Source organism: Drosophila takahashii, chromosome X (assembly GCF_030179915.1).
Source record: "Drosophila takahashii strain IR98-3 E-12201 chromosome X, DtakHiC1v2, whole genome shotgun sequence".
NCBI classification, from domain to species: domain Eukaryota; kingdom Metazoa; phylum Arthropoda; class Insecta; order Diptera; family Drosophilidae; genus Drosophila; species Drosophila takahashii.
The window spans coordinates 5,170,504-5,192,452 of NC_091683.1; the positions used below are offsets into that span (position 1 = coordinate 5,170,504).

A 21,949-nucleotide genomic window follows, 5' to 3' on the forward strand; every position below is an offset into this window, starting at 1 on the left:
ATGGAATTCAATAGGTTAAATAATATAACAGTATATTTTTATAACTAAAATTATATGTTTTATAGATTATTGAGTTCTTCAGAAAATATATACTTTGATAATATTCAAAAATAGCGCCAAACGATGTTTTCCTATCGCCATCCCTGTCGATTTCCGCAGGCCCTGTTAATCTAACCTATCGATAAACCCATACAAACAAGACGTCGTCATTCGTTGGAATTCCAACAAATAGTTAAAATAGTTAAGTTCTCCTTTTGTTTAACAGCCAACGAGTTAGCCAGTGACGCTTGCCTGGATTTCGGAGCAAGTCAGCCAGCATAAATGTGAGTAACGCCAGGAAATCCCCCTCGGAAATCGCCCCCCGAAGTTCGCGACTCTGGTGTTTTTGTCAATGCCGCTGTGTGTGGAGCATTAGTCATGCCCAGAAATTCGATTTTGCTCGCGAACTGCGTCACCGAAGGACCCTGAAACTGGAACCGGAATCGCTGGAGGATGGGGAATCTCCACGAGAGAGGACCGGGATGAGGAAGAGGAAGCAGGAGCCTGGAGCCTGGAGTCTTCGGACTCCCGAAATTCCGATGGGGAGGGGCCAATACTCCCCGAAATACAGTCGATAACGAATGCGATCTTAAGCTATAATGTCGGGGAAGTTGGGATCCCATTAATGGTATCCATTATGAACAAAGTTAGGATCCCATGCAGTCAACATCTTGTACAAATCAATATTGTTACTAAAACTCATAAAACTACCCATTTTTAAACGGGTTCTATATTATAACTATTATAATATGAACTAAAAAAGGATATAGTTTAATTGTATTATGGGTTTCACATCCCGAATCCTTAATTTAAAGCAGTTTCTATAATTCGATGCCCCAGAAAATAATATTAGCTTTACAATATATACTAGTTCCAGTTCTAATCAAAGTAAAACTTACTTTTAGTCAGAAATAATTATATAAATTTATTTTAAAGGATATAGTTTAATTGCATTATGGATAAACTTTACCTAAACAGGTTTCACACCCTGAATCCTTAATTTAGAGCAGCTTCTATAATTCAAAGCTACAGAAAATAATATTAGCTTTACAATATAAGCTAGTTTCGGGTTTAATTTAGTCAGAAATAAATATATAAATTTATTTCAACACCTATAAACTTAAAATCAATCAGGAGAAAAATGAAAATTCGTTTGCCTCAGTGGAACAATAAAATAAAATTTAAAAATACTCGGTTTCCCATTAATTGTTCTGATGTCATTTCTGATATACAGCTTATTTTTGAAAACCCGTCTATATTTCAGCACCATGGCAGCCGGAACCACACTACAGAAGGCCATCGATCTGGTGACCAAGGCCACCGAGGAGGATCGCAACAAAAACTACGCGGAGGCACTGCGTCTCTACGAGCACGGCGTCGAGTACTTCCTGCACACCATCAAATGTAAGGAGTTACTCTATAGCACCAATAAAAAAATCCTCTAAAATATATGTACCCCCCAAAAACAGATGAGGCGCAGGGCGAGAAGGCCAAGGACTCGATACGAGCCAAGTGCCTGCAGTATTTGGACCGCGCCGAGAAGCTGAAGGAGTACCTGAAGAAGGGCAAGAAGAAACCGCTCAAGGAGGGCGGCGAGTCGAGTGCCAAGGACGACAAGGACAAGAAGAGCGACAGCGACGACGAGGATGGCGATGATCCGGAAAAGAAGAAGCTGCAGAGCAAGCTGGAGGATGCCATTGTGATCGAGAAGCCCAAGGTTCAGTGGTCCGATGTCGCGGGCCTCGAGGGCGCCAAGGAAGCGCTGAAGGAGGCCGTCATTCTGCCGATTAAATTCCCGCAGCTCTTCACCGGCAAGCGTATTCCATGGAAGGGCATCCTGCTCTTCGGACCGCCCGGCACGGGTAAATCGTATCTGGCCAAGGCCGTCGCCACCGAGGCCAATCGCTCCACATTCTTCTCGGTTTCCAGCTCGGATCTGATGTCCAAATGGCTGGGCGAGTCCGAGAAGCTGGTCAAGAATCTCTTCGAGCTGGCCCGCCAGCACAAGCCGTCGATCATCTTCATTGACGAAATCGATTCGATGTGCTCGGCGCGTTCGGACAATGAGAACGACAGCGTAAGGCGCATCAAAACGGAGTTCCTTGTGCAGATGCAGGGCGTGGGCAATGACACCGACGGCATACTCGTTCTGGGCGCCACCAACATACCCTGGGTACTGGACTCGGCCATCCGTCGGCGATTCGAGAAGCGCATCTACATTCCGCTGCCGGAGGCGCACGCTCGCCTCGTCATGTTCAAGATCCATTTGGGCAACACCACGCACGTGCTCACGGAGCAGGATCTCAAGGAGTTGGCCGGCAAAACAGAGGGGTAATTGTTAGTTAAACCTTTTAATACCAAAACTAAGTGATTGATTTTGTTCGCAGCTACTCTGGCGCGGATATATCGATCGTGGTGCGCGACGCCCTGATGGAACCTGTGCGCAAGGTGCAGACCGCGACGCATTTCAAGCGCGTAACCGGTCCCAGTCCCACCAACAGCGAAGAGATTGTCAACGACCTGCTCGTTCCCTGCTCGCCGGGCGATCCGGGAGCCGTCGAGATGAACTGGATGGATGTGCCCAGCGACAAGCTCTTCGAACCGCCCGTTACCATGGTGGGGATTCTAGATATTTTATTTATTTTCCTTATATTTACTTGTTTCGTATTCCCCCAGCGCGACATGCTGAAGTCCTTGTCGCGCACGAAACCCACTGTCAACGAGGACGATCTGAAGAAGCTGCGCAAATTCACAGAGGACTTTGGCCAGGAGGGCTAGATCACCGATCCCCGATGCCCGATCCCCGCCAGAAGCCGCCAGCACCACCAGCTAATTCTAATTGTTGCCTATTGCATAAATTCAAACACGTTTTACTTCTGGCTCTCCTTAAACCATTCTTTTTTTTATTATTTTATATATATAATATGATATGTAAACCTACGATTTATGGTTAAATTGTAATTCAAATTCGTCGGGCGATTGCTACAGAGACAGGGAAGAGATGAAATGGAGATGGATGGATGTGCAGTGTGTGGGATTGTTGTAATCACAAAGTCAATGTATTTTTGTACTCTTAATGTTAAGCGATGGAAGAAGTCCGAAAACAATGCCGAATGCAATACCAGATCGCATCAGGATGAGGAGAAGGAGTAGCAAGTGGAGGAGAAGCAAGTTTTAGCGCAGTCGAGCAAACCTATTTAAAATGTAACGTACCAGAAATAAAGCCGAAAATTGTATACTTTACCGACATCCCGAGAATGCCAATTGCCAATTGTAAATTGTAAGCTGCCAGTGGAATCCCCACCGCCGCAAATGACGGTGGGGATTCCACTGGTGGCGGAGAAACCCCGAGAAACCAAGAGAGCTGAAGCACTTTTGGCCTAAAGTGGCGCAAAAGAATGTCCGCGACTTTTGCCGCCTGCTGCCCTACATGCTACATGTACGATAAGATCTTTCTGCGCTGCGAACCGATCGGCCCACCAACATAATTTCGTTTCTGGCCGATCGGCAAAATAAAGTATCGGGCATGTTGTGGGCGCACTGTGGAATCGTCCCGACTTCTTGGAGTTTAAATTAATTTTTTTTTTTTAATTCTGGATAATTTTTAATGTACTATGTATTTTAAAGCATCCATGTTTATTTTAGGTTTAAATAGCTTTACCTATCTTGGCTCCCTTTTAGTTATTAAAATAAATGCTGTAAAATGTCAAAAGTTACTTTTTATTTAAAGAAGATTAAAAAAAAAAAATGATGTTTTTTTAAGATATTCTAATTTTTAGATTAAACGGATCATGGATTATTCCTAGAATTATAGGTATCTATTCTACCTATTTTATTTTATATCAACTTTAATTATTTTCACTCCACTTTAGTAAGAAAAAATAAACTAAACAAGTTAAATATATTTTTAAAGGGGTTTTTAATTTTCCAACCAATTATAACCATTAATAATATTTTTTGAAAATATAACAATTGTATTATTTTGTATTATAAAAGCAAATTGGTTCCACTGTGCGACGCCGAAAGCTCCCGAGCAGTGATTGTGGGTTCGGCTTCGACTTCGTCTTCGGGTTGAGTTTGGGCCGGGCTTTGAGCTAGAGTTTTCAGTTGATCTTCAGCCGCACAGGCTAGAGGTTCGAGATTCAGATTCGAAATTCCGAGGATCGGTCCGCGTTCATTTCTCGCCACTTTTCGCCCGCACATTCGGCAGTTCCGTTACGTGAGTGCAGTTGCACAGAGCCAAAGATACAAAGATACAGAGCCGAAAGACACAGATACACGGCAACAACATTTCTCGGTTTGTTTTGCGCAACTTTTTTATTTTTCGGTGACCAGCGTGAAAAGCCCGATGCAAGATACGAATTCGAAAAGAAGTGCGTATTTGTTGTGATTTGTTTTTGTTCGGTGTTCAAGTGGCTGTTGTTTTCCAAAGGTGCATTAATTACCTGGCCCACGGGGCTGGGCCCTTACTTTACACACCCTATTATCTATTTTATTTGATCTCTTTATTTTTTTTTTGAGTGCTGTCCGTGGTGCACGCAGGAAAAATATTTACATTTACCTAAACCCTCAGATGTGGTTTAAATATTTGGAGAAAAATTAACAAAGGTTTTTGTGTTTAAAAATATGTATATGGAATGTATTTTTGTGTTTTTTGTGGGTTTTATAAAATATAATGAAAGTTTCTTAAATGCTTTTTTTTTAATAAATAAATAAACATTAAACATTTTGGATTTCGTTTTCCTTTGAAAATATTAAAATAGGTTTTTTATTTCAATGATTTATGTTGAATGGAGTGAACTTAGTTTGTGTTTCAGATTTTGCTGATATATTTTTAATTTTTAAATATTTGTAATTTATTTATTTAAATTTAATATGATATTATTCAAATAGAAATAAGTCTGATATCATGGTATTTCGAGTATATAAATATGATTAAAAATAAAAAACACTGAGTAGAATCTTCAATATGATATTATACAAAATGGAAAAAAGTCATAGTTTAAATAAAGAATAAATATTTCGATAATTATAACTATTATAACTATTAAATGTCCTGATGAGGGTGATCTTGAAAGGGAGTCACCTAATGTAAGTGGGATTTTTTTCTCAGTGTCCCATTGCCGCCGCTGCCGTGGTGAAGCGCAACTTTCACGCGCTTCAGGTGAAAACCGTGAGCCGGGTCCGAAATAAGCGAAATGAAGAAGAAGTTGAGGTTGAAGCCGCCGCACAGCAGCCGAACTCACATAATTTGTTGTTATTTTTTTTGTCTTCAGTTGTTCAGTGTTGTTATTATTATTTGCTCTTTTTCCCCCCAAACATTCGCATTGTTTTACTTATTTTTTTACGTGCTTTACTTTGTGTTTTTGGCTACCGTTTTTTTGTGTCAGTCGCGCCAGTTTTGCGAAACTATTTCAGAAATGCATATTTCTTGCGGCTCAAATGTGTCCAACTGACTGAGTTATGTGCATAAAATTAAGAGCGGGGCTTTTCTTCATCATTTTGATCGGTAATATATTTTTTTTTAGGTGTCTCACTGCTTCTTGCTGCACTGCTTGCATCCAGTTGGTTTGGTTTTTCTTCTTGCGACGGGGCATATATTATGCATGTTTCGATTAAACTTGTTTGCAGAGGCATTAACATCAACACCTCCCCCCTGAAAGTCAGAAAAAAACTAAAAATCATGCTGACATTGACACGAATTGTCGACGGCAGCAACAACTAAAAAAAAACAGAAGAAAAACAAACAAAAAAACAAGACACCACAAACAAAAGTCAAATCATACAGTTTAAAGTTGAGATCCAAACAAAACTGCCAACTTCAAATTTATGACTAAGATTTGTTGTGTGCGCTCCACAATTAAAGTGCATAAAATTCCACCAATGCCAGGCGCCAACAACAATGAAATATATGTATTAATTTGGCTTACAAATTTGTTTTTAGCTAATTCAGTGGCAGATTGCACCGAAAAAAATAATATATTAAAGGGCTCTTTTATTTCAAGTGCAGTTTTTAACTTATTAAAGTGTTTTATGGGTTTATAAACCTTTTTCTTTGGGTTTTATTATTACATTATAAGCTAAATTATTAAACATACCTGTATTTTATGAACCATTATTTAAACATATTCAATTTAATGTTTATTGTTATTAAAAAAAAAAAATATTAAAAATGATCATATATTTTAAACACTATAATTCAAAACAAGAGAGAACGCTATAGTCAGGTTGGTGTCCCGACTATCTAATACCCGTCACTCAGCTAAAGGAAGTGCGAACGCTGTGTCGGGTTGGTGTCCCGACTAATAATCGTAACTCAGCTAAAGGGAGTGCGAGGGAGATAGATATATAATTTTTGATTGCGTATAACTTTTTAATGAATGGTCCGATTTAAAAAATGTCTTCTACATTTCGATAGGTATAAATATACACAACAAAATTGCATTTATACTTCTCGGAAATCTTTAAAGATGTGGGCGCAGGACCCATTTTAAAATCGTTAGTGGGCGATTGTGGGCGTTAGAGGGGGCGTGGCGCTCGGCTAAAATAAACTTGCGCTGCGTAGGAAGCCAAAGAATATGTGTGGGAAATCTCAACCTTCTAGCTTTTGTAGTTTCTGAGATCTCAGCGTTCATACAGACGGACAGACGGACAGACGGACAGACGGACAGACAGACAGACGGACAGACGGACATGGCTAGATCGACTCGGCTAGTGACCCTGATCAAGAATATATATACTTTATGGGGTCGGAAACGCTTCCTTCTAGCTGTTACATACTTTTGCACGAATCTAGTATACCCTTTTACTCTACGAGTAACGGGTATAAATATGAAAAAGTAGGTATTGTGGATCTTAAAAGATAGAGTTCCAATATTATGTAGTCCTCAACATATATTTATTTTTCTCCCCGTGTTCATTTGAAATTGCATTCGGAGTTAAACCAACCGATCGAACAATCAACTCTTGATGATTGCTGGCTGTTGATTGGTTACCACCTGCCGCCTGGGTCGATTTGCCCGAGGAACAAGGTCGTTTACCACGCATATTATCAAATGCAAATGAGCATTATGTCTGCTAAATGCTGGAAAATTTCCTCAAATTATTTAAGCGTAATTTGTTGGATAATGGCCGCATTCAATGCCCCGATCACTTGGGTACATCTTTTGATACGCTAGGCGATTTATTTTTATATATATTTTTTATTTATACTTATATTTCTATTAGCCAAAGTTCCCAGTAGAAAGAAATTATAATTGCCTGGAAAGGAGACCATAAAAAGCAGCGCAAACGAATTAAATTTCTTTTGTTCTTGACAAAGCGACGAAGCAAGGCGTGTAATTAAAAAGCATAATTATTTTTAATCTGGTGTGTTAATTGTGGCTGTCATTACGGTAGCCAAGAGAGTGGAAAGCCGAAGATAACTCGGAGTTCTAGATTTTCTAGCTTAGATTCTGGGAAAACTCTCTTTACAGACTCAGTTACCAGCTTTCATAGAAAATATATATATTTATTTATATATTTAATATAATTTATATCATTGATTAAGAGTAGTTCTTGAAAATGATTGCTATTTTCAGAATATTGATTCGGTAATATCGATGCTTTCAAGGGAAAAGACATATTAAATATCGAGAAATAGCAAACTGTCGATATTATTTCAAGCTCCATTACAAATGCTGTGTTTCTATTTAATATTGATGTAGTGTTTTCCCTGTTATTTTATTACATGACTAGAATTTCCTCTGCGGTTCTGCCTGCCTTCTTTTATTTAACCATCTCATTGTGGTTGGGTAACTGGGCCAGAAGGTTTCATAAGACAAGAAATGATATAGTAGTGCCCGATTAGGTCAACTCGTTCCATGAACCATAACTATAACTGGCAACTTGATGCTGTTGCCGGGAAATGACAAAAGAGTGCTGGCATTTGGATTTGTATTTCTATTTGTATTTGGAGTGTGCTGTCCCCGAAAACTGTGTCACATATATATAATTATGTAGGATATACCCTCCAGTCCATTGCATGCATGTAATTGTGCTGGTTTTATATTCGCTATTGTGGCACTTTACCGTTGCATCCACTTGATTTATGGAATATTGTTTATTGTTCACATGCTGCTGCTGTTCTGCATCGCCAATGAGGCCCCACGAAAAGTTCTGTGTTTCGGAAGGCATAAAAAGCAGCTCGGAAAAAGGAAAAAAGACCACAAATAACCACCACTAATTGCAGACAGTGGCTATTAAAAAAAGGTACACTGGAGAAAATTTGATAGGGCTTTATTGGACTTTTTTATTTTCATTTAATAAGATGATCAAATTATTATAACATTTTAGATGGACATTTTTCCTTTATTAATTGTTCTATTATTTGTTTATTTCTTTTATTTTATAGAATGAAATTTTGTTGTTTTATTTTAAAAGATATTTTTAAAATTATTATTTTGTGTTGTATTTTATTTTATTTTATATTAATTTGTTCCTATAATTTGCATTTCTTTTCCATTATTTGAATTATTTGTTTTCTGTGCAACTATCAACATTAGGCTGAAAATCCCCAAAGACGCGAGCGGAAATTTTATGCTTTGCTGGTTTTCGTTATATTTTCTTGCCCCAACTTTGGCTCTCGACTTGAATCGGATCGGCTTCCTCCCTTTTTTTTCGTTTTTAGTTTTTTTTTTGGTTGCTGGGTCCGTCGTAACAAACAGGAAACTATTTTATGCTGCCATGCGAAAATTGGCTAAGGAAATTTATATATGTATGCATTTTTGGTTTTTGGGTTTTCCGCACTTCTTTTAAATGTACCGTTTTTTTCTGTTTTACTTTTTTTTGATGTGGGCCTGCAATCAGACATTTGCCATCGGTGGCAAGTTCGTTGCCTAAGTCTTTCGTTTGGCAAGTGGCATTTTGCCCAGAAAATAAGAAAAAAAAGTTTGACGATACGGGAATACACTTGAATTGAATGTGAATAGTAAGTAAATGGTAATAAAATAAATTAGCAAATTAAGACATTTTTTAACAAAAGAATGTGGAAACTTTAGAGCTTCTACGATTAACATAATTTGCGAAATCAGACTGGGAACCCATAAATCATATGGGATTTCTTCATTAACTGTCCGATTTCTTAGTGGTGCGAAGTAATATAGGTTTAGCAATTGCGTTGAGGTTTTTTTCTGTATATCTTTGGCTTGACAAATCAATCAAATCGCTTCATGCGAATTTCGATTGCACAAAGTCACAAGGCGAAGACAATGCATTGGTATTGTTTTTAGTTTTCTTACGTTTTTTTTATGTTTTTTATTTTGTCTGGCATTTGGCAATGCCGAGTGGCCATTTCCATTGTCCGCCATTCGTTTGGCTCACGTCCAGAGTTAAATGAGACATTCCGGCGGACAGGCAGAAGGTAGAAAAAAACAGAAACAGAAAATGTTGCCAAGCTACGGACTGCACTTTTCTTTGGCATGGTTCGGTTTTCCCAATCGATTTTGCAGACTTTCCCAGCCAGTTCTCAGTTCGTCTCACTTTTTCCCATTCAAATGGGACCTACACTGGGAGAAAATCAATGGAGAAACTATTCTATTGAATGCATAGAAGCTAAAATAAAATATTAACACAAAATATTTTATTGAAATATTTTGGACCAAAAAGGTAGCTTTAAAATGTTAATAAATATAAATAGAAAATGGGGCATTTAAATTATCTGGTTAGTAAAAAGGTAAAAAAATAAAATTAAATTTATATTAGATATTTTGAAAAAAAGGAAAGCTTAATAACGTATACAAAATCATAAAAAACAACATTTTAGTAGAAAGTCAAAGGAAATTGTGTTAGATATTTTTAATAAACAAGGTAGCTAAATCCCTCGATTTAATTTTTCTCTGTGTATTCAGAGTTTCTTTTCCCAAGTACCTGCATCTGCTTTTTCCATGTGCAGAGATCACAGTCACTCGTTCTTCGTAATAAGCTGAATTAGCCGCCAAACGCGAAAATGAGCAGCGGAAAGCGTCAGAGGCGCCAAATTGGGTTAATCTATTTGAAAGTGGAAGCGTTGGACGCGGCACCGCCAGCCAGTCAACTATATATATATAGAAATACATATAGAAATCAACATCTGATAGAGCGAGCCCGTGCGAAAGTCGCCTTAGAAGTATTATTTTGTGCGTTACTTTCCATTTTGATGGCGATATTCGATGCTGTTTGTCTCTGCTTTCTCACAGCAACTTCACCTGTCTTCAGCGTCTTCATTCTTTAACGGTACTCGCCTTTTAATTTCGCTTTTCGTCGGACCCATCAACTTTGGATGCTCAGCGAACAAAGGGCTTGAAAAAAAAACCCCCCCATTCCCTTTTGATGATAATGAGCTGCTGACATCCGCTGGGATCGGTGGGGTATAGCTAATGAAGAGGCGATCAGTTTAGTCACGGCATCTGTTCCGTTGAGGAAATCATTATTGACAGGATGCAACTAAATCGAAGAAAAGCTGTCGTTTAATGCCTTTTATTTTCTAAAATTAGTCTCATTTGTCGAATGGTTCATGACAGTACAACCGTTTACTTCATGGTTTGGTCTACTAAAAGACGTTTTGAAAAAGATAATGTATACAATTAAATGAAATCAATTTAATCAATTTAAGTTTGATTGGTTTTATGATTCTTTTTTTTAATTTGTAGTTTTCGAAGAAATATTTAATTGGTTCTCAGAAATATGCTCAAACATTAAAAAAATTGTCTCTAATTTTTAAAAGATTTCTTGGAACTAAGAAAAACATATCCGGTTGAAAAACATTTGTGGTTTTATCAACATAAATTAACATATTTTATTTTCGTAGATACAAATGTATTTATTTGTATTTATAAATATATAATTAGACCTTATCAGCAACCTTATTTTAGTGCCATTTTAGTTTATAAAGTTTATAAGTTTGTAGAAACATAATTTTAATTTATCCAAGTTAATTTAGAAATAGTAAATTTAGTTTATAAAGTTTTTGGTTTCTAGAAACATAATTTTAATTTAATCAAGTAGAAATAAAAATAGAAGCTTAAGGAAGAGTACATTTTTATAGGAAATATTATTTAAAATATTTTATATTCTTCATCACTTGCACTAAATCCAATTTAGGTTACTTAAAGGCTTGGCAATCTGTGCCGTTCTTTCGAAATCTAACAGTGCAATGTTATAAATGCATTCGTTGTCCACCGAACCGATGACAAAATAATTCGTGGACAAAGGTATCTCTGTTTTGTTTGGAACTACTGTTGCACAATCGCCGGTCTTTGGATGCTAATTGATGGATCACGCCGCCCGCCCAACGAAAGTGAAATGTTGTTGATTGAAGATCGCGCTTGTTAATCGATAGGAGAAACAGTTTAAGTGCGGTTTTGGTTTCGGTTTCGGTTTCAGATACAGATACAGTTTCCAGTTTTTTTTTTATGACCAAAGGTTTTCACTTTCGTTTGTCACATTATTGGCTCTTCGCCTGAGTCACACCCCGTCGTCAATTTGGGGCCGAGTAAATTAGCCAAAAGTCAACAAACACCCATTGCCTGTTGACCCAAATGTGCGAAGCGAGGCGAGGCGGCCAAAAGCGGTCGGGCGGGCTTAAGCATTTAGGCCAGAATGCTCGGCAGTCAAGTGTAAGGTCAATGGACTAAACGCCGCAAGATGCAAGATGCAAGACACATGAGACATGAGCTGCACATGCGCAACATCCTGTTCGGGCGCCAGTGCAACCGGCCTATTATACAATGGCCAATGGCTACACGGGGAGAAAAAATGAGGCCTATTGACCAGAAATTGGTTGGTTTATTATACCAAATTCAATGAAGTTTTTTTACTGAGTGATACAACATTTCTAGGGAAAAATATTATTTCTGTTTTTACAAAAAAAGTGTAAATTACATCTTTTAAAGTTTAGGTGTTCTTTCTTATAAGAAAAATATATATATTTTTTAACTGATAGTTTTATTAGCATTTAAAGTATTTACAATGGGCTTGCGATTATTATATGGTTTGATTATTTTAATATACATATTATTTACGAACTTATGTTTTTTTTTAGATTTTTATGTCAATCCGTTCTGGGTGATTTATGCTACTGACCGTTTTTATGAGGTCCAATTTTATATTGTTTAAGATTTAATTATATTATATTATTTTATGGCTTGTTTTTTTTAACGTGTATGAGCTTGACTCTTCTGATTGCAGACGACTGATCGCCAGCCATCAATCAGGCCATCAATCAGTCAATGCCGCTTGTCGCAAATTGGAGCTGGAGTCGGAGCCGCTCTCCCTTCTCGGAGAAAGCCAACAGCGTCTGCCAAACGGATTCGTCGCAGAAACAGAAACAGATACAGATAGAGATACCTCAGATACCTGGAACCTGAAACCTGGACAGGGGATCCAATACTCTAATAGATAGATATACTCGGTACTCGATATTCGTTACTCGATATTCGAGTTTGGTGTCTGTCTGCCTTTTGGCTAACTCAGTCAGTGAGTCAGACACTCGGACATGCAGTCATAGTTATAGTCACGACTCCACATCCACGTCGTCTTCGTTTTGGCTTTGCTTTTTGCGTTGTCGCCCGTCAGGTTCACAAATAAGTGAAAGTGAATTTGTTTATTGTATATTTTGCTATTACCAAAGCGAAAGAGACGCATAACATCCACAATCGCAGATTCATTGAGTGAAAAATAAGAGAAGCGAGACATCGGATGAAGATCGTTATAGAGCAGCCAGAACTACAATCGAGATGGGGATGTTGAGTGCTAGCAATATATTTCTGGCCCTGCTGATATGCCGCACGGCAAGTGGTGAGTATCCATTAACTAATTGCTAACTAACTAACTAATTTACTTAGTGCTCGACTCGAATTTGCTTTTAACGAGTGTGTCTGTCTAGCTGTGTAGAATAAATATAGTACTTTGTTGTATGTGGGTGGTGCGGTGATTGTGTCAATTGAGAAGACGATCAACGAACCACTTCACTGTGATGATTGCACAATGGTCCAGAGGCACAGGCAAAAATAAAGGCCAATGTGGGTCAATTTCTCAAAGTTTTGAACTGCCTCAATTTGCTTTCCTTAGTAAAGTTTATCTTTTTTATTTTGTATCTACTAGTGATTTAAAGTTTTTATGAATTTTCTTATTTAATTTAATACAATTCCTATAGTTTTTTTCTCTGTACTTTTGCTTGCTTACAAGTGTCTGATTGTCTGCGTTGTGAAGGTAAAACCAATAAAGCCAAGAGCCTCCAAGATTAGTTTACCCTTGAGCTGGGCCATGGATTGAAGAGCTGAGGATCAGGCAATTGCCTAATAATATTTATTTATAATTATTTACAAGGGAATTACTTTCCTCGGAAATCAGTGACACTGATAACTTAGTAGTTAAATCATTTCAAGCACACATTCTAAGTGGAAGAATCTGATTCTTTAATTTCATGATCCTAAGCTTCAAACTAATTTTTGTTATATTATATTTTTTATAATAATATATAAAAATAAAAATGAGTCCAAATAGAACTTGGGATATAAATGGCTTACTGCATTCAGTATTAGTAATCCTTAGTACTTCAGTTTAAGGGAACTTGATAGAAATATATATATGTTTTTTTTTTATTGAGCTATCACTATTTCCCCATTTCCTTTCCCAGAAACTAGAAGCTCGTTAAGCCAGCGACGCGTGTTGACAATTTTGGGCCTGCCTTTTAGTTTTGGCTTCAGTTTCAGTTTGAGTTTCGGCTTTTAGGTATTTAGATATTGGGTGTTGGTTTATTGGGGTGTTTTAAAAACGCAATCACGCCCCGCCGATTTATCATACAAACTCGCACACGAATAGCGCTGTTATGTCATCCGCATGGCGTGCGTTTTGTTCGAATTGTTCGAGTGGCGAAGTGCAGGTGGAAAGCGTAAGACGGAAAATTAAAATTAAAATACTTCACGCGTTGTCATTGGAAGAAATTTCAAAAATAGTTGTCAGCACCCCTTAATAACTGTCGATCTGATTGGGCAATGGGTGTTATATCAATGGGGTTATGTCAGCTGGTTAATCTAATTAACTAAAACAAGGGTATACAAATAGGAGCAGCTAGCTGTGGGTGGCCAGCTTGGAACCTGAAAAATCCATTTAAATCGAATGTATCTATCGGCGAACGTGCTTGACATGCACATAACCCTGCTTAATGAATTTATTGGACTTTTAACAACCCTCTGATTCACGTTTGCCTATTCCCTGCCATTCCATTCTGGACATTTATAGCCCTCGCCCAGGAAGTGGCCAGTGGACTAACAGTGAGCTCAGCTCAGCCCTCGCCCGAGAATTTCGCCCAACTATCGCAGGCGGTCGAGGACTCCTTGGTGGAGTACGAGGAGCGTCAGCGGGAGCGATTGCGTCGGGGTCACCGCACCCGAAGGGCGGTGAAACGGGTCTGCTATGGCGAACTTGGCTGCTTCGAGGACTCCGGACCGTTTGCCTATCTCGAGATGCTGCCCTCGCCGCCGGAGGAGATCAATACCAAGTTCTATTTCTACTCCACACGCCAGCGATCCGATCGTCCGCTGATGGAGCTCTCATTCCTGAACATGACAAATGCCTTTCGAGGCAAACGGGATGCGGAGGTCAGCACCAGTTCACCCGAGGGCAGTGGCAGGTCATCCTCCTCCTCTGCCTCCTCCGCCTCCGTCTCGAGTTCCACAAACTCCTCTGCTAGCTCCATCCCTACCACAGAGCGTCCTGGAGGTGGTGGGCAGAAGAAGGCCACGCCTTCGATCGATGACCTCGAGGGATTCGACGAGCTGTCCGTGCGGGTCATTGTCCATGGCTTTGGCTCGGCTTGTCCGCATGTGTGGATCTACGAGATGAAAACGGCCCTCATGGCGGTGGTAAGTGGGAAGGGGAGTGGGACCCGCATTTACAAACTACCTTACTTCATTATGTGACTGGAACCCGCGTTTACTTACTACCTTTTCTTATTAGGGGACTGGAATCCCCTTTTACAAACTACCTTCCTTCATTATGGGACTGGGTCTCGTATTTCCTTAAAACTCTTCTTCATTATGTGACTGAAACCCTCATTTACAAACTACCCTTCTCCTTCATTATGGGACTGGGACCCGTGTTTACATACTACCCTTCTTCATTATGGGACTGGGCCTCGCATTTCCCTAATACCCTTCTCCATTGTGGGACTGGTACCCTCATTTACATACTACCTTTCTTCATTATGTGACTGGAACCCCCATTTACAAACTACCCTTCTTCATCAAGTGACTGGAACCCGCATTTACAAACTACCTTACTTCATTATCTGAATGAAACCCGCATTTACAAACTACCCTTCTACATTAAGTGACTGGAACCCCCATTTGCAATTACCCTTTTTCCTAGTAAGACTGGAACCCGCATTTACCAGCTACCCTTAACCTTTCTAGGAGGACTGCATTGTGATCTGCGTGGACTGGGAGAACGGAGCCACATTCCCCAACTACGTACGAGCGGCGGCCAATACACGTTTGGTGGGCAAACAGCTGGCCATGTTGCTGAGGAACCTCCAGCAGCACAAGGGACTCGACCTGATGCGCACCCATGTGATCGGCTTCAGTTTGGGCGCTCACGTATCGGGATTTGCAGGCGCTGAACTGCCGGGACTGTCGCGGATCACGGGTCTGGATCCGGCGGGTCCGCTCTTCGAGGCCCAGCATCCGAAGGTGCGACTGGACAGTAGCGATGCGGAGTTCGTGGACGTGATACACTCGAACGGCGAGAACCTGATACTGGGTGGCCTCGGCTCCTGGCAGCCGATGGGCCATGTGGACTACTATCCCAACGGAGGACGTGTGCAGACTGGCTGCTCGAATCTCTTCGTGGGCGCAGTCACCGATTTTATTTGGTGTAAGTTGGATATTGTAAGGTATACTTCTTTTTGTACTCATATATATTTCTTTCACAGCTGCCCAGGCTGCCGAGGACGAGGAGGGTCGTTCGTTGTGCAACCATAGGAGGGCCTACAAGTTCTTCATTGACTCGGTGGCGCCACGTTGCCTGTTTCCCGCCTTTCCGTGCGGCAGCTACGATGACTTCCTCAAGGGCCGGTGCTTTCCCTGCGCCCAGGACGACGAGGATCTGGCCGAGGGCGTTCCGCGGTGCGGCAACATGGGCTACTATGCCGACCGATCAACGGGCAGGGGTCAGCTGTACCTGCTCACCCGCGAGGAGGAGCCCTTCTGCGCCCACCAGTTCCAGCTGCAGATCTTCAACTCCTTCAACGACCTGCCGCTGCGCACGATAGGTCGCCTGGAGGCGATCCTCGAGGGCGATGGTGGTCTCAACGAGACCTTCGAGATATCCGAGTGCGTAACAAGCAAAGAGCTTTAATACAGGGTTCGGAAAATAACACACACTGTAAAAAAACTAGTGTTATTAACATGTCAAATGTCAAAGTGTTAAAATTGGGTGTAAAAAATTGTATTCTACACATGTTAACATGTTAGCACACACATGTCATTTGTGTTATTTACGTGTTATTAGCAGGACGTGTTTTTTACACTGCGTGTTTTTAACACAATGAGTTTTTGACATTAAAATGTCAGAATTAAATGTTGAACTGAAAAATGCACGGTTTTCTAGAGTATAAGAATTCAAATATGCTTTGAAATGGGTTTTAACCATTTATATACTAGTTTTTCATTTTCCCTTCGACTCGTTAATGTCAGTGAAATGTAATTTTCATTTGTGCTAAAAACACAGTGTGTAAAAAACACGTCGTGTTAATAACACATTATGTAAAAATCAGAAGTAACACAATTTTGCTCACACTGTAAAATACCATTTTTCATATTTTTAACATGTGTGTCAATTTAATACCCTGCCTTTCGTTTCGCCTGCAGGAAAGACGATGCGGAGTTCTTTGCCGGCGACATAGTGTCCAAGATAATTGTGCCACATCCGGCCCTGGGATTCCCGACCACACTGAGCCTGCACTACAAGTCGTACAGCGGCTGGCTGAGCAAGGGCCTGCCCCACTGGGACATCGATAAGGTGGTGCTGACGGACAGCTTCGGGCGCAGCCACTCGCTGTGCCGCCCCTCGACGAAGCTGAGCAGCGGCAGTCCGGTGCGCCTGCGCCTTCAGGCGGGCAACTGTGAGCTGGACAACCAGGAGGACTACGGGGCGTACACCAATCCCACGGTCTCGCCCACCGAGGCAGTGCCGGATTCGAGTGTCCAGGAATCGGCGGTGGATGGCGTGGAGACGGCCAAGCAGCGCAAGGACATCTTCAATCTGGGCACCAGCTTCAAGTTGGCCAGCAATCAAACGTATCCCCTGGATCAGGGCGACGAGCTGCCGTGGCAGCCCATTCTGGTGGGCAACTCGCTGGACAACGAGACCACCGAGGCGGTGGAGTCCAGTCGAAGTCTCTCCGATTCGGAGGGCGGCGAGATCTTTGAGCCGGTGCTCAAGGATCGTCGGCTGGCGGTGAACAGGGGTCGCAATCTGCAGGATTCGGGATATGCAGGAGGAGCACAGACCACCGACAGTCCGGAGATTGTGGAGCCCGTTCTGAAGGCCACCACGCCGCGTGTCAAGCAGGGCAAGGATCTGGATTTGTCGGAAGGTGATGGAGGCATGGCCACAACACAACGACTGCCGGCCAAAACGATGACCCAGGTGGGCACTGGACGATCCCCGGATCCGGATGAACCGCAAACCGTGCAGCTGTTGCCTTTTCGCCTCGGCGAACTCCTTCAGCGTGCCGAGCGATATGCAAGGGAAACGCTTTTGCCCCTGATTTCCGTTCAGGCACCGCGCTTCTTCGGCTTCAATGTAACGCCCCACGATCGGGAGGCAGTGCAGCGTCCGGGGGAGTCGCGCAAGCCGCGCTACATTCCACGTTACGAGGAGTCGGCCTTCTTGAATACCACCGCTCCCAATGCCAGGCGACGGGCGCAGAAGGCCTCGCGTCGATCGGCAGTGCAGCAGAGGAATCTCTTTCGACTGATGCGTTCGCGATCGCAGAAGGATCAGGATCAGGAGCAGGATGAGGACCAGGACTCGGGGGAGCAGCAGAACTACTACACCAATGTCCTGCAATCGGAGTCCAGGTCTATGCGTCCCGAGACGCCGGAATATAGACCCGTATTCATCGATCTACCCACCTACAAGCCGCAAACATCCGCTGCCATTTCCGGTTCCGTTTCGAGGGCACGAAGGCGTGGCAGATCGTCCAAGCTGATTCCCTGATACTCGGATATCTAAGCTGTCCCGCCATCGGGGGATGAACACTTTGTGATATGCACACCAGATCGTGGCTATGGCACAGCTCCAAAACCCAAAACCCAAATTCCCTCCCCCCCAAAATCCATACCATACCCATCCTCACACTGTAAATATCCGAACGAGCAAGCAAAGATAAAGATACATAGACAATGAAATGGAATTTCAAATCGTGGCCCATTGCGTCTTAGCATAAGATATAAGATATTGAACGTAAGAATTTAAATGTGAGAAATTTAGCTGCTAAGATAAAGCCTAAAGTCGAGGGTCTCGACTTTAAGATACCATAGCTAGTTTGCTTTTTTCTTTTTGGGGTGACGAATGCAAGGTGGGAATGGTCAGTACATGTTTTTAAAATGTTGTTTTTTAGCTCTTGCTTGGTCAAAAAGTATCTTACACAAAAAATACATACTGTTTTGAACAGATAACAAAATTTGCTATAAATCCATAATACTTTCCGTGTGATTTCCCCATGATTTTTTGCGAAAAATTAAAAATGAATAAATTGTCAAGGTTTAAATGCCAATCGTTAGGAAATTTAATAACGAGTTCAGAAAGGTATGACAATCCATACTTTGAATCAGTATTTGCTTTGTTATAGCGAAAAAACTGCAACGTTTTAGCGAAAAAACGGGTTTGGTTTTTTTTTGGAAATTCGCGATTTCAGTTTTTGACAAAAATTGGAATTTTTTCTTTTGGTTTTTTTGCTGTAACTTGGCCAAAAATGGTCCTACACCAAAAATTCATACTGTTTTGAACAGATAACAAAATTATCTTTAAATCCATAACACTTTCCGTGTGATTTTGGAAAAATAAAATTTTCGCCAATTTTTAATTTTTTTATAAGGGGGTACCCCATGATTTTTTGCGAAAAATTAAAAATGAATAAATTGTCAAGGTTTAAATGCCAATCGTTAGGAAATTTAATAACGAGTTCAGAAAGGTATGACAATCCATACTTTGAATCAGTATTTGCTTTGTTATAGCGAAAAAACTGCAACGTTTTAGCGAAAAAACGGGTTTGGTTTTTTTTTGGAAATTCGCAATTTCAGTTTTTGACAAAAATTGGAATTTTTTTCTTTTGGTTTTTTTGCTGTAACTTGGGCAAAAATGGTCCTACACCAAAAATTCATACTCTTTTGAACAGATAACAAAATTTGCTATAAATCCATAATACTTTCCGTGTGATTTTGGAAAAATAAAATTTTAGCCAATTTTTAATTTTTTTATAAGGGGGTACCCCATGATTTTTTGCGAAAAATTAAAAATGAATAAATTGTCAAGGTTTAAATGCCAATCGTTAGGAAATTTAATAACGAGTTCAGAAAGGTATGACAATCCATACTTTGAATCAGTATTTGCTTTGTTATAGCGAAAAAACTGCAACGTTTTAGCGAAAAAACGGGTTTGGTTTTTTTTTGGAAATTCGCGATTTCAGTTTTTGACAAAAATTGGAATTTTTTCTTTTGGTTTTTTTGCTGTAACTTGGGCAAAAATGGTCCTACACCAAAAATTCATACTGTTTTGAACAGATAACAAAATTATCTTTAAATCCATAACACTTTCCGTGTGATTTTGGAAAAATAAAATTTTCGCCAATTTTTAATTTTTTTATAAGGGGGTACCCCATGATTTTTTGCGAAAAATTAAAAATGAATAAATTGTCAAGGTTTAAATGCCAATCGTTAGGAAATTTAATAACGAGTTCAGAAACATATGACAATCCATACTTTGAATCAGTATTTGCTTTGTTATAGCGAAAAAACTGCAACGTTTTAGCGAAAAAACGGGCTTGGTTTTTTTTTGGAAATTCGCGATTTCAGTTTTTGACAAAAATTGGAAACTTTTCTTTTGGTTTTTTTGCTGTAACTTGGGCAAAAATGGTCCTACACCAAAAATTCATACTGTTTTGAACAGATAACAAAATTTGCTATAAATCCATAATACTTTCCGTGTGATTTTGGAAAAATAAAATTTTAGCCAATTTTTAATTTTTTTATAAGGGGGTACCCCATGATTTTTTGCGAAAAATTAAAAATGAATAAATTGTCAAGGTTTAAATGCCAATCGTTAGGAAATTTAATAACGAGTTCAGAAAGGTATGACAATCCATACTTTGAATCAGTATTTGCTTTGTTATAGCGAAAAAACTGCAACGTTTTAGCGAAAAAACGGGTTTGGTTTTTTTTTGGAAATTCGCGATTTCAGTTTTTGACAAAAATTGGAATTTTTTCTTTTGGTTTTTTTGCTGTAACTTGGGCAAAAATGGTCCTACACCAAAAATTCATACTGTTTTGAACAGATAACAAAATTTGCTATAAATCCATAATACTTTCCGTGTGATTTTGGAAAAATAAAATTTTAGCCAATTTTTAATTTTTTTATAAGGGGGTACCCCATGATTTTTTGCGAAAAATTAAAAATGAATAAATTGTCAAGGTTTAAATGCCAATCGTTAGGAAATTTAATAACGAGTTCAGAAAGGTATGACAATGCATACTTTAAATCAGTATTTGCTTTGTTATAGCGAAAAAACTGCAACGTTTTAGCGAAAAAACGGGTTTGGTTTTTTTTTGGAAATTCGCGATTTCAGTTTTTGACAAAAATTGGAATTTTTTCTTTTGGTTTTTTTGCTGTAACTTGGGCAAAAATGGTCCTACACCAAAAATTCATACTGTTTTGAACAGATAACAAAATTTGCTATAAATCCATAATACTTTCCGTGTGATTTTGGAAAAATAAAATTTTAGCCAATTTTTAATTTTTTTATAAGGGGGTACCCCATGATTTTTTGCGAAAAATTAAAAATGAATAAATTGTCAAGGTTTAAATGCCAATCGTTAGGAAATTTAATAACGAGTTCAGAAAGGTATGACAATCCATACTTTAAATCAGTATTTGCTTTGTTATAGCGAAAAAACTGCAACGTTTTAGCGAAAAAACGGGTTTGGTTTTTTTTTTGGAAATTCGCGATTTCAGTTTTTGACAAAAATTGGAATTTTTTCTTTTGGTTTTTTTGCTGTAACTTGGGCAAAAATGGTCCTACACCAAAAATTCATACTGTTTTGAACAGATAACAAAATTTGCTATAAATCCATAATACTTTCCGTGTGATTTTGGAAAAATAAAATTTTAGCCAATTTTTAATTTTTTTATAAGGGGGTACCCCATGATTTTTTGCGAAAAATTAAAAATGAATAAATTGTCAAGGTTTAAATGCCAATCGTTAGGAAATTTAATAACGAGTTCAGAAAGGTATGACAATCCATACTTTAAATCAGTATTTGCTTTGTTATAGCGAAAAAACTGCAACGTTTTAGCGAAAAAACGGGTTTGGTTTTTTTTTGGAAATTCGCGATTTCAGTTTTTGACAAAAATTTGAATTTTTTCTTTTGGTTTTTTTGCTGTAACTTGGCCAAAAATGGTCCTACACCAAAAATTCATACTGTTTTGAACAGATAACAAAATTTGCTATAAATCCATAATACTTTCCGTGTGATTTTGGAAAAATAAAATTTTAGCCAATTTTTAATTTTTTTATAAGGGGGTACCCCATGATTTTTTGCGAAAAATTAAAAATGAATAAATTGTCAAGGTTTAAATGCCAATCGTTAGGAAATTTAATAACGAGTTCAGA

At 39.4% G+C, this 21,949-nt stretch overlaps 2 protein-coding genes across 2 annotated transcripts; both read left to right on the plus strand.

Moving 5' to 3' along the window:
* The first annotated feature begins 162 nt into the window (after positions 1 to 162).
* On the plus strand, positions 163 to 3,286 carry Vps4 (vacuolar protein sorting 4). Its single transcript, XM_017155752.3, has 5 exons — positions 163 to 323; positions 1,304 to 1,443; positions 1,509 to 2,370; positions 2,427 to 2,655; positions 2,716 to 3,286. Exons 2-5 carry the CDS (start codon positions 1,308 to 1,310, stop codon positions 2,815 to 2,817), a joined length of 1,329 nt encoding a protein of 442 aa, XP_017011241.1. The 5' UTR covers positions 163 to 323; positions 1,304 to 1,307; the 3' UTR covers positions 2,818 to 3,286.
* An 876-nt stretch (positions 3,287 to 4,162) lies between these two features.
* LOC108066941 (uncharacterized) lies at positions 4,163 to 18,601 on the plus strand. The gene is made up of 6 exons (XM_017155742.3): positions 4,163 to 4,471; positions 12,244 to 12,852; positions 14,299 to 14,921; positions 15,471 to 15,930; positions 15,989 to 16,388; positions 16,926 to 18,601. Exons 2-6 carry the CDS (start codon positions 12,792 to 12,794, stop codon positions 18,277 to 18,279), a joined length of 2,898 nt encoding a protein of 965 aa, XP_017011231.2. The 5' UTR covers positions 4,163 to 4,471; positions 12,244 to 12,791; the 3' UTR covers positions 18,280 to 18,601.
* Positions 18,602 to 21,949: the final 3,348 nt, after the last annotated feature.